The sequence below is a fragment of the Aethalodelphis obliquidens genome, unplaced genomic scaffold (assembly GCF_003676395.1).
Source record: "Aethalodelphis obliquidens isolate GAN/ISIS:26980383/991018 unplaced genomic scaffold, ASM367639v1 scaffold4, whole genome shotgun sequence".
In the NCBI taxonomy this organism is placed as follows: domain Eukaryota; kingdom Metazoa; phylum Chordata; class Mammalia; order Artiodactyla; family Delphinidae; genus Aethalodelphis; species Aethalodelphis obliquidens.
In genome coordinates this window covers 52,309,845-52,323,132 of record NW_020837948.1, presented here as the reverse complement: position 1 = coordinate 52,323,132, position 13,288 = coordinate 52,309,845, and the positions used below count along the sequence as shown (strand labels likewise).

The following is a 13,288-nucleotide window of genomic DNA, read 5'->3' as shown; positions in this document are numbered from 1 at the left end:
TCCAAGCTGATCTAAAAGCTCTTCTAAGGCATGAAAGTCCCTATTATTTAAAAAAGTGTTTCACATAAGCATTACCATGCATTTTATTAGAATATAACCTTAAATGCTAATATAACTGTTTTTATTTTGTTTGAGGAAAAATGAATATTAAAATGCTGTAGATTACTGAAGGGTTTTTGAAGTGCCTGAACTTGTATTTTAATTTAAATTCTTTAAATTATTTTCCATTAATTTGTCCTGAATACCAATATATTGATAATTCTAATTGCCATATATATTGTACATAGACTTTTTACTAATTTAGAGTTTTTTTGCCCTTGGTTATAATCAGTTGTCAAATGTTCCTAAACATTTAGACACTGGTCAGTGATATTTTTCTTGTGCTGCATAACTCTATAGGAGCTTTTTGTTTTTACATATTGAAATTGGACTTTGTTATAGGGTATTATAAGACCATATTCTGGATGTCTGAGTGCTACTATCCTTGTCTGTTTAGATAACAATGGGTTTAATAATAATAGCCAACTAAGTGCTTATTATATATGCCAGGCACTGTTTTGAACAGTTTTCTGGCATTTTTTCATTGAAGTAACACAGTCAGTCTATGAGGTAGATACTATCATTAGTCCCAGTTATCAGATAAGGAAACAGAGACATGAAATGATTAAGTGGTTTGCCTCAAAGCTCACAGCTACCGAGTAGTGGAGCAGAACTTAAGTCTTAACTACAGATCCCAAGCCTGCTCTTATCTACTTGCTATATGGAGTGAGCAAAAGATGACTTGTAGACATGAAGTCCAAGTCTTTACTAAGGAGCATCCAATAAGCAGAGCTACAATGTGACATGGGCCGACATCTGCTTAGAAAATGGACCCCTGAACTTTAAGTGTGTCTGTAACTCTCAGATGTATGTTATACTCTGATGTGGTTATTCTTCTGAGGTCTTGTAAACGTTAGGCCACAGACCTGTAAGGAAGAGGCAAGGTCTTGTCTATATGATGAAGCCATTCCTCATGAGAGTTACCATCTCCTCAAGGAGACTGAATTATTAGGGGTTAAGATCCTTGGAGGACACTCTTGCATAGTGGTTGTGAGTGCTTCCACCCACCATGCAGGCCAGAAAGGGAAAGCCCAGCCAAGATCTCCTCCTAGTGTCCCCCATGACTCAAATGGGCCTGGGAGCCCCAGTGTTGTAACACTCTGGATCTTTTAGAGCCCTGTTGCTTAGTGTTCTGTTACCCTTTCAGTATTCCCAGGCTTTCAGTAGAGTCTTGTTTGACTAGTCAATTCCACCTCAGCTACAGGAAACTTGGGCTCAAGTGTTTAAAGTTGGGGGAGTTTCCCCATGAGCGTGAGAGTGGCCATGGGAAACAAGGGCTGCCAAGGGGAGGGTGAGTCCTGGAGGAGTGGAGGCATGGCTGAGCTGACTCTCCCCTTCATGAGTGTTCCATGTAATGCCAGCCTTGGAGGTCTAGGTTTCATTTTATTAAAGAAGGTAACATGTCTTCACAGATTTGGTTCCTGCTCTTCATTCCTTCCAGTGTTTACTACACAAGTAATCCAAAAAGAATTTAGACTAAATTTAACCTTTTAAATCTCAGCTCTATAAGCAATAATTATTTTAGTCCAGGATGATTCTAAAATTCCTTCACATTTCCTGTGTACATTTCCCGTACTCATTTCCCTTTATGGTCTTCTGTATCCATCAAGTTTCTCTGCACAGTTGGGGTTTTTTTGCCATTCTGATCTCTGTTTAAAGATCACTTCTTCAGTAAGACCTTCCCTTTCACCAAATCGAAATTATTACCACAGTCCCTCCAAAATCACATTACCCTGTTTTGTTTTATTCATAGCACTTACTATTATCTAGATTATCCTGTTTACTTATTTGTTCTATGTGTTTATCGGCTGTCTCCTGCACTGGAGTGTAAGTTTCATGGGATCAGGGACTTGGTTTATCTTAGAAATAGTGATCTCTGTAACTAGATCCAGAACCATTCCTGGAAGACACATAAGAGATGATCACTAGATATGTGATGAATTAATAAATATTAGTTTAAGGCAGGTAAGGGGAGCCAGAGTCAAGTTGGACAGGAGGACTTGTGATAAGCATAACACATCTGGGGCTGTGACCCCAGCATCTGGTTAGGGACAGAAATGAGGGGTAGGGAGAGAGCAGGAGATGGGAGCTCAAGCTCTGTGTGAGAATCAGGACCCTGGGCAGAGACATCCAGAGGTGGCACTCAGGGAGACATACTCCAACCTACTCCCAGTGGATAGCTCAGCCCTCACCACACGCGCACACGCGTGCTCACAAACACATGCATCTCCATGCCCAATGTCACCCATACAAATGGAACTATTCCTCCCATTTCTTATGGTTGGGTGTGTTCACTTGTGCACAGCCATGAATGTTTTAGGGTTGGACAGTGGAGGCAGCAGGATATAATTCTTCCCATGGACAGCTCTGAGTTCAGCTTCTCCTTGGACTGGCTGAGAAGAGAAGAAGCCAGGAGAAGCAGCTAGGCAGCCCCTAGCTGAGATCCAGCCTACAGGCTTGTTTTATTTGGCCCACACCATGTTTTTAAAAAATTGTGCCCATATTTAAATTTAGGGGGGTTTGCATTAAAATCTGGATTTCTAGGTTATTTTGACAAATGGGAAGACCTTGCACACCAAGCCTGCACCCCACGTGGCACAGCTGGCTGAAGCAGAGTGGCAAGCACAGCCTCGGCTGGGCTCTCCAGGTCCCCACAGTCCTTGTCACCTGCTGGTGTAGTTAATTGGCCTCACCCCTTCGGGTCACTTGCCTGGTCTTCATAGGTAGTTGTCTTGGTCTCTTTGGGCGGCTATAGCAAAATACCACAGATTGGGTAGTTGATATACAACAGAAAGTTATTTCTTACGGTTCTGGAGGCTGGAAGTCTGAGACCAGGTTTAGGTCTCCAGCCCTCTCTCGTGAGGGCCCTTTTCCAGGTTGCAGACTTCTCTCTGTGTCCTCACATGGCAGAAAGGGGCAAGCTAGCCCTCTGGAGCCTCTTTTATAAAGGCATTAATCTCATCATGAGGGCTCCACCCTCATGACCTAAGCGCTTCCCAAAGGCCCTACCTCCTAATACCATCACACTGGGCATTAGGATTTCAGTGTATGAATTTGTGGGAACACAAACATTCAGATCATAGCAGCATTTGGGTTTGCAATCTCTGGCATAATGGCTAATGCACAATGTAAGCAATTGATAAATTTATCAACAATAATTGTTTTTGCATTGGTAGAATTTCTGCATAGATCACTCACTATATAGAAACCTTCTAGGGCTCCCCAATGCTTGCCAAATTATGTTCACATCCCTAACTTGGCAGCAGTCTGACCTGTATCTTACATCCAGTCATTCTCTCATAAAGGCAGTGGAGTTCCGTCTTAAGGACTTTGAACTTACAGAAACAACCCCGTAGGCTTGGGGGAGACAGAAGGAGAGACATAGATAAACAGAGAAACTCAGGGAGAGACAGACAGACAGACAGAAGCAGTGCAATTTAAATAGTGCCAGCTGGTCCCCTCTTCCACACCACCACCTATCCCGTCTACTCACTGGACATGTGCCCACTGGCACTGGATGCAGTTATGCCTGAAACAATTAACATGTTGACAAAATTTATGTAAGAAAATGTGTGAATGATTTTGGTCCCCTTACCATTGACAAAGAGATGAATGAAATGCATTGTTCAGATGGTCAGGCTCCTGGACTTCATGGATATCCTTGAGTTAAAACTGAAGAATAATTATAGGCCAAAGGAAACACTAGCTAAAGAACAGTTAGAGGGAACTGATAAATGTATTTGCAGCTTGTATTGAGTGTCTGTCCTTTATCGATAGTTTCTTCTCACCAACTTTTTCTCATGTTTGGGTCATGAATTATATTTCAAAATAGAAATCAATCTGTATCTTAATTTTATAACTTGAAATTTAAAACAAACCTTTATCTTAAAGGAGTAAACCAGATTATGGATTTTAACTTTTTCAAGGTAACTTAAGCTGGCAATCCTGGGCCAACTCTGATTCTTACAGGAGCATCCGATACTTGGACAACCCTTTTTTGTACTTCATCCCTGCAAGACGAATGAATTCATGACTCCTGTGTTAAAGAATTCTCAGAAAATCAATAGGTAAGAAACACCATCAAGCTACATTGGCTTTCACTCTTATTTTAAAAGTGTAAATCTTTTTATGTGATTCTAAAAGCTAAGCTAAAAAAGAAATATTCTTTGTAATAATAGTAATGGCTAACATTTATTGATTTTTTTTTTTTTTTTTTTTACTGTGTGCTAGGCACTGTTCTAAGTATTTCGGATATAGTAAAGCACTAGATTCCTGTAACACCCCTCCGAGCTAAGGACCATTATTTTGCCCAGTTTGCAGAGGAGGAGGCTAAAGCACAGAGGGGCTAAATGACTCCTCTAAGGTCACACACCTAGTTAAGCAGTAGAACTGGCATTTGAACCCAGGCACTTTTGCCTCCAAGCCATGCACTTAACTGCACTCTGCTACCTTAGCTAATGTTGTCAATTGCATCAACTTGGAATCATCGAGGGAAGTCAGGAGCCCCAGTGCCTTGACCTTCCCTTTAACTGCTTTAGTGAGGGATGGATCCTCAGCCTCTTTGGCCCTCGAGTCCCTGTTAAGCAATGGGCTGGCATTTGGAAATGCTGAGATTCCAGGTGCTGAGCGCACGTCTTTGAAGAAAGCCTCATTTCTATGATTGTTGGTAACTGATTTTCTACCACTCAAACAACTACAATGGAAACAGTTTTCTGTGTTTCACTTGTTTCCCAGGAATGTCAACTACATCACGTCATGGCTGAGCATGGTAGGGCCAGCTGTCGGGCTGAATCTGCCTCTGAGTTACGCCAGAGCAGCCTTTCAGGATGAAGGAAACGTCGACAGACAAGGTAAAAAGAGAAGCCTGCGCTGCATGTTTCACTGTTGCAAAGATCCTGGTGTCTCTTCTGCACTTGGATATGTCGTCCCTGCTGGCACCACCGTGTATTAAGTCTGCTTTCATCTTTAACGGACTGGGCACTGACTTGTTTGTTTAGTTTTCCAACCAATCAGCACCCACTCATTTAGGAAGCTTTTGGCTTTGCTATAATAACACTCACCCAACCACAGAGCTGAGTGGTTTTATTTTAGAATTGATATTCTTGAAACAAGTCTTTACTGCTCAGTTAACCTTCTTTTATTTTCTTGGCTTTTGTTTTGTTCTTGTTCTTCAGATTCTTCTATTGAGCCAAAGAGCTTAGAAGAACCCTGAGAGTTTACGTGGCCGTCCCTGGTTTTAATGGGACCAATATGGTGTGAGATTCAGATCACCGAGATTTTGACGTGGATTTTTTTCCCCTTGGAAGCAAATGTCTGCAGCAACTGATGTACTCTATGTTTAGAAGACACACTGCAAAGACACAAATCACTATAAATAGCAAAAAAGGAATCTAACTTGGTAATAGAAATACTGACATCATCAGGGCACTTCCAGGTCGTTCCCTCATGTCTCTGAGACTCATTCTCTTCACCTTTAATTTGAGAATAACAAGCTACCTCACAGGGTTGCTGTGTGAAGCACATGAGAGCCTTAGTGTATGAGAAAATACGGTAAAGTATTATGCAAATATTCATTAAATGGTCACCTTTCTTATATTTGATTGTCATTCACCTAGGCTGTCAATAAGTTTAATAGTCAGTAAGATATTAAGATGAACCATAGAATTTTCGGTTTGGGGTTGCCTGTTTTGTTTTTCATTTTAACTTGCTAGGGTCTTAAACTAAGAGAAAAACGTAACTGACTCTTTAGAGCATCTAGATTAGTGTCTGTCAGTGGGGGGATGCACTTTAGAGTCACTTGAGGATCTTTTACAATTACAGACGCTGGGGCCACCTGCTGGAACAGCCCCTCTGGGGTGATTCTGATGCACATGCTCCTGAAGAAGTTCTGGTCTGGATGTACCTTTCAAGTGGCATTTATTTGTGTTGCTTTGGTCTCCCAGTAGGTCTTTTCCAATTCTGTGCATAGCTCCTGCAAGATGGACTTACTTCCTAACATTGCCCGGACCTTGCCCCGAGAATCTGTATAGTAAGGAAGTCTAGGAGGCATTTGGAGAGGCGGCCTACTTTGGAGAAGCAGTTAGGATGAGGGGATTATCTGCTGGCGAATAGCAGAGGACAGCGACAGCCCTGTGAGTCTCTAGGTTAAGGGCTGTACTCTCACGAAGGGAACAGAAGTAGAGAAAGGGTTAATCAAACTGCTGGAAAAGCTAAAAGCAAATTTTAAAACGCTGAGCTGCACATATTCTTGCTGGGATGAGAGCCTGCTTACATGCTTGTTGGGCATTTTGGTATTTACCAGTTAACATCTTTTCAGCTTCTGCAAGGGATTTCCACCTCCCACCCCCGACTCTCCCTAATGTAAACACAGATTTCTCAGCAAGTCATTTCTCAAGCCATGTCATTTCTAGGGTAAAAAAAAAATTGTAATAATGTGTCATCTGGATGATGTACTCGTCTGGAAGTACTAGTTATCCTTTTTGAACAGATTCTGAGATGATAGTAGTCTGTCAGTTTGGGGGCAGTGTGTAGTGTCTTTTCTTTTTTTTATAAATTTATTTATTTTATTTATTTATTTTTGGCTGTGTTGGGTCTTCGTTGCTGTGCGTGGACTTTCTCTAGTTGCTACGAGCGGGGGCTACTCTTCTTTGCGGTGTGCGGGCTTCTCATTGCAGTGGCTTCTCTTGTTGCGGAGCACAGGCTCTAGGCAGGCGGGCTTCAGTAGTTGCAGCACATGGGCTCAGTAGTTGTGGCTTGCAGGCTCTAGAGTGCAGGCTCAGTAGTTGTGGTGCATGGGCTTAGTTGCTCTGCGGCATGTGGGATCTTCCCAGACCAGAGCTTGAACCCATGTCCCTTGCATTGGCAGGTGGATTCTCAACAACTGCACCACCAGGGAAGCCCTAGTTTCTTTTTTTTAAGTTAATTTTTTTAAATTCCCTGATTGATGAAGACCTAAAAACTCACCAGTGGCAGAACAAAGTTCTGAAGAGCTCCTGTAGGTTGTAGAGACCACCCTCCCCAGACAGATGCTTCTCCTCAAGCAGCTCTATTTTTTTCAGAATTTTTTTCACTTAAACTTTTAATTTTTGGTTGATAAAAATTTCCCTTTTTTAAGAATACAGTTAAATAACAGACTGTTATCCCAACTGTCATAAAATTAGAAAATATTTTGTTTTGTCAAAGTAACAGTTCTTTCTCTGCAACATGAGGATTTTTCTTCTTCGGGGTTTCCTCTCCAGCCAATACAATGCAAAGCCCCTTCAGTGAGGAACAAGACTGGTTAAAGCTGCTACAAGTCAGTCTCCTAAACTCTACTTTTGTGTGGTCTTGGAAAAACCATTTCACCTCTTTGGTCCTCAGAGTCTTCATCTGCACCATGAGGAAGCTCAGCCATGTGACTTGTGAGGCCCACCTGACTCTTGGGTCTGTGAAATTGGGAGAAGTCTAGGGAGCTGGACTGTGAGGTTGGTTTGCTACTAGCTGCGTGGCTTGAGCTAATTTTCTTAATCTCCTCTAGTCTGTTACCACTTCTGTTTTAAAAAGTCCATTAATATCAATCCCACTCACCTAACAAGGGCACAGAGATCGAAATGGTGAGTGAGTCTGAATGCGCTGCATAACTAACACAGTGCCGCACGGAGTCAGCGGGAGAGGGTAATCTGCCCTGCTGCCGTCGAGGCACATGCCTGCTCCTTCCCACCTCAGTTTGGGCCTGACTTCTCCCCAGGCGAATGGGCTCCTGGTCGGGCGCCTTCTCTGCCCACAGCCTGACTGTCCCTCATGCTGGTTCTCACCTGGAAGTGTTTCCCTCCCCATCTCTCTGCCCAATTCTCAACCTGCTATATGTGATCCACTCTTTACAAAGCCATCTCTGACCACCACAGCCCCCCGTGTTGGACCTCTCCCTTTGTTATCCCTGTACTTATTCATAGAAGCATTTAACTATCTCCTTTTCACTCTGATTTGATGGATAATAAGTAACTTCTTGAGCCACTTTTTTGGGTATGTTGTAAGGTGGCATTCAGGAAGGGTTGCTGTCTGCCCCTCGTAAGTGATCCAGGGAAAGCTTTCAGTCTGGGGACCCGAGTGTGTGGGCTAGTTCTTTGAGTAACCATGGAAGAGTCAGAGGGTGTGCTCATCATCAGGTACTAGCCTACAATCTGGAGGTTAAAAAAATGAAACTACCACCCCCCACCCAATATGTATAAGATAAGGAGGAAAAAAAAGTCAGAAGTGGGTTTTTGCATCCATTTCTCCCAAGATAGGTATAGTTTTTCTTAATACTCTAAAGATATTAGGAAACAGAGATCTGCATTATCAAAACTAGTTCTTCACATATATATGGAATCTAAAAAAAAAAAGTTCTGAAGAACCTAGGGGCAGGACAGGAATAAAGACACAGACGTAGAGAATGGACTTGAGGACATGGGGAGGGGGAAGGGTAAGCTGGGACGAAGTGAGAGAGTGGCATGGACATATATACACTACCAAATGTAAAATAGCTAGTGGGAAGCAGCCGCATAGCACAGGGAGATCAGCTCGGTGCTTTGTGACCACCTAGAGGGGTGGGATAGGGAGGGTGGGAGGGAGACGCAAGGGGGAGGAGATATGGGGATATATGTATATGTATAGCGGATTCACTTTGTTATACAGCAGAAACTAACACACCACTGTAAAGCAATTATACTCCAATAAAGATGTTAAAAAAAAAAACAAAGAAAAACTAGTTCTTACATAATTCAGAGAGCTGATATTCCAGTGAGTTGGAGTTTTGGGGGGATTAAAATCTGAGAGTAAGAATATGCAAAGATTCACTTCAGCAGATACTTACTGAGTTCCTCTTGTGTGCTGAGCCCTAGGCTGGGTGGCAGGGGCAGCAGACCGAGAGCCCTGACCCGGCTCATACGAATGCCCCAGTCCAGTGGAGAAGACAGACAAGAAGATTGATGGCACGACGTGTGTTGTAGCGGAGGTGTGGAAAGCAAGCACCAGGGAAGAGTCACAGAAGAGGAATGTGAGTAGAGTTGTGAGAAACTTAGGATTTAGCCAGGCCAAGAATGGAGGAAGGAAAGACCTTGAAGTTGCATGTGGGGAAGTGGTAAAGAGTGAGGCTGGCTAGCAGGACTGGGGCCAGGTCTGGAGGAGCCTTTATTGCCACACTGATGATTTGTATTTGGCCTGAAAACCACAAAGAGCTGCTGAGGGAATTCAAGTAGAACAGTTAAGGTGATCATATTTGTATTTCAGAAAGGACTCGTATTTTTAAAAGGACTAATCACACATACACTTTGTTGGTTTTTTCACCAGCAGGCACTGGCCCACAAACTTTAGAAGAAACAGGAGTGCAGAAAGGGCTGGGAGTATGTCAAGGACAGTTTTTGAATTTTGCCTAGCACCTTTCAAAGCAAAACCTGCCAGTGTCCTGAAAAGTCTGAGTCCTGGTTTACTGTGTTATTTGGGGCAAGTCACTGCACCTCTCTGAATCTCTGTTTCCTAACGTATTAAATGGAAGGAAGGGTATTAGATCAAGTAAAATCAATTTATTGGATTATGACCAGTATTTTTTTTATGAAATAGAATATGTCTAGGAAAAGCATTCCCTGGGTTTCTTTTACTGTCACAATACTATCATACAGCACATCTGATACTAGATGTTATGGGTTTTCCACACATCAGACAAGTCTGCAACACCAGCTAAGTGTTCTACAATTTAGTTCAGTTCTCACACCATCTACCTGAAGTTAGTATCAGATCCTCCAGGTTAAGTGTTCAGTCCCATAAGACTGCCCCACTTAAGATACCAGTTGCAAGTCCCAGATTGTCACCTGTATTTCTAACTGACCAGCTATAAATCTGGGTTCCAATGACCCCCCTCCTTGGGTCCAGTATTTTGCTAGAATGACTCACAGTACTCAGGGAAACACTTACTTATGCTTATCAGTTTGTTATATAACAAAGGATATGATAAAGGATACAGAGGAGGAGCTGCACAGGTGAGGTCCAGAAGGGTCACAAGTGCAGGAACTTCTGTCCCCCTGTGGTTGGGGAGCACCACCCTCTTGGCATGTAGACGAGTTCACCACCCTGGAGGCTCTCTGAACCATGTACTTTTGTAATTTTTATGGAGGCTGCATCACATAGGCATGATCAATCATTAACTCCACTGCTAACCCTTCTCCCCTTCCCGGATGATGGGGGATGGGGCTGAAAGTTCCAAGTTTTTAATCAGGGCTTGGTCTTCCTGGCGACCAGCTCCCATCCTGAAGCTATTCAGGAGCCCACCAAGAGTCAACCCATTAGAACAAAAGCCACTCCTATCACCTGGGAAATTCCAAGGCATTTAGGAGCTCTGTGCTAGGAACTGGGGCAAAGACCAATATATGTTTTCTGTTAGTTCACAAGTACATAGAAAAAAGTGCATTGCACATAGTGAGGGTATCATTGTTTTGTGAAACTTTGATTTCAACTAGAAGTAGAAACACAGACATAGAAAATCTGTGTCTATGGTGTGTGTGTGTGTGTGTGCACTAGGTTGTGATGTAAACGTATCTCTAACTCCAGGGAGCAGAGATTTGAAAACTAATAGGCAAATAAACTCCCTTCCAATTCTAAGACCTTTGATTCCCTTCTTATGCTGCTGACCAGTAAGTTGCTAAAGGTTGTTCTGGAAGGTATAGGGAGTACTTAACTATTAGCATGCCCATGGAACTGGGCTACTTTGATATGCACATAGGTTCTGGAAGCGCCCCTTCTGGGTTTTTATAGGGCTTGTCTGTAAAAGTGCTTTCACATTTTTATTCTTAAATTTCTTAGTGTTCTTTAAAGCAGTTCTGTAATGTAAACCCCTTGCTTTTGTCTAACTTTTGTGTTGTCAATAGCGACACCTAGTGGTAAAAGAGTCCTATTGCAAATATCTTGTACAGACTTAGAGCTGAAAAGTGATTTTAGAGATCACCAAGTCCCATTTTGTAAATTATTAAAAACAAACTGGAAACTCACATGTATTCCTACATTCATATAAACTTTACATGAGAATAAATAAAACCTATGGCTAGGTGGTGATTTCTTGGGTTACTTTAAAGCTTTTCAAATACTCAGAGATCACTGTTAGTAATAACAGCGAAGCAGAAATTTAACAAAGCATGCCCTGATAGGCTAACAGGAAGTCATAGTTCAGTATATCTGCAGCCGTTGGTGCATTGGTATTTACACGTGCATGCCAGATCTTCAGGGTTTAGTATGGTGCCTGGCACTTGGTAGTACTCAATAGATCTCTGTGGAATGTTTGTGTATGTGGGTGATCACTGAGCCCAGGGGAAGCCTCCCATGGTTTCCTTTCTGCAGACGCTAAGGACTGGACCTGTTTTGCTCCTGGGAACTGACACCCACTCCTCTATCCTTTGAGAAGATTCATTTCCCCTGCCACCAGCAGCAGAGTGGGAGGTTTCCATAGCCCCCTCCTTCAGTAGGTTCAGAGAGAGAATACCCAAGCCCTTTCCTGCGTAGTGAGAGGGAGATGGTTAAATATAGTAGCATATAGTAGTTAAGGGGAGTGAATTCATCTCCATGTATCAAAACAGGCAATTCTCGGGGCCTCCCTGGTGGTGCAGTGATTAAGAATCCACCTGGCAATGCAAGGGACACAGGTTCGAGCCCTGGTCTGGGAGGATCCTACATGCCGCGGAGCAGCTAAGCCCGTGCACCAGAACTACTGAGCCTGCGCTCTAGGGCCCGCAAGCCACAACTACTGAGCCCGCACACCTGGAGCCCATGCTCCTCAACAAGAGAAGCCACCGCAATGAGAGACCCACGCACTGCAACGAAGAGTAGCCCCCGCTCACCACAACAGCAACCAAGTGTGTGTGTGTGTGTTGCGCACAGCAGCAAAGACCCAACGCAGCCAAAAATAAATAAAATGAAATAAATAAATTAAAAGAAAAAAAACCAGGCAATTCTCATAAAATGTTGAGTTAAAACAGAAAACAAAAACTAGATGCTAACTATGCATGCCACTTAACACTATATAAAAAATACACTAATACCACACATTTTCTGTAGTACATATACAGTATATGTATCTAAAAACATTAAAGTGGTCAGAAGGACACACAAAACTTGTAAGAGAGGTTACCTCAGAGGTGGAGAGTGGGAACTTGGACTGGAAGTGATCAAAGAAGACTTGGGCTCTTTTTTAATGCAGTATACACATGTATCCAGAGACTGCAAAACTAAAAATTCACTAAAAAAAAAAAGATTTTCGTCCTTATAGATAATTTGGAAGTCGCAGAAAAATTTGAAGGAGAAAATTTAAAACTTACTTGTGTTTATAACCCAGGGATACTACAGTTAAAATTTCGATATATTTTCTTGTGGTTAAACATATTTAATTAGGATCATTCTGTATATGGTTTTACACCCTGATTTTTCCCACTTAACATTTTATGTGCAGCATTTTCCCATCATTTAACATTCTTTGAAGAAAAACAACTTAAAATGACTAGTATTTCTTTTAAATCAAAATGTACCAAATAGTTTTAGGGCTTTTGGGGTTGTTTCTAATTCTTCACTGTTTATTTAACATGCATTCAACTAGCACTTATTTCCTGCATGGTTAGGAGGACCTGTGCTAGGGATATAGTGTTCAGTAGGGTCCCCCTCCCCCCAGAGCTTTCAAATGTAAGATATGTGTGCAGAAATAGTTGCTCACATTATGTTTCTCTGGGTTACACTGTTACTAAGGGAATGAAGGGATCAAAGGATATGGAATGTTTTAAGATTTTTGATTCATGTCGCTAAACTGTTCTACCAGTAAGGCTACACCAATTTACATTCCCCAAAGCAGTCTGTGTTTTACCATTTCCTAAAATCAATGAAAATGATTTTAGTTTATTGTGCTTTTATTATTGAACTGATCATTTTTCTCATCTAGTCTTGCTAAAATTTGCATGGATTCTCAGCTTTGTTTCTTCCTGATGTGTTACACATGTCTCAGTGCTCCTAGGGTTAGTTTCCAGCTTCTTTATTGTCCACTTGATTGTTCCATATCTTCATTTTGCCCCTATCAGAGCTGACTGTACTGGTTCTACTATGACCAGAGAGAGTATGGCAGTTAAGCAATTAGGACATGTATGTAATTTAAAAAAATTATTATGGGAAATTTCATACATACCGAAAAGTAAATAGTACAATG

The 13,288-nt window shown here is 42.1% G+C and overlaps 1 protein-coding gene across 5 annotated transcripts in view; it reads left to right on the top strand.

Moving 5' to 3' along the window:
• Nucleotides 1-6,669, top strand: part of ATG10 (autophagy related 10) — a 222,796-nt gene extending 216,127 nt beyond the window's left edge. For all 5 annotated transcript variants that reach the window (XM_027100701.1, XM_027100699.1, XM_027100702.1 and 2 more), the window contains 3 exons: nt 4,069-4,166; nt 4,834-4,949; nt 5,274-6,669. In XM_027100701.1, coding sequence (XP_026956502.1) covers nt 4,069-4,166; nt 4,834-4,949; nt 5,274-5,311 — 252 coding nt within the window. In that variant the 3' untranslated portion in view covers nt 5,312-6,669. The remainder of the gene's footprint in view (nt 1-4,068; nt 4,167-4,833; nt 4,950-5,273) is intronic.
• Nucleotides 6,670-13,288: the final 6,619 nt, after the last annotated feature.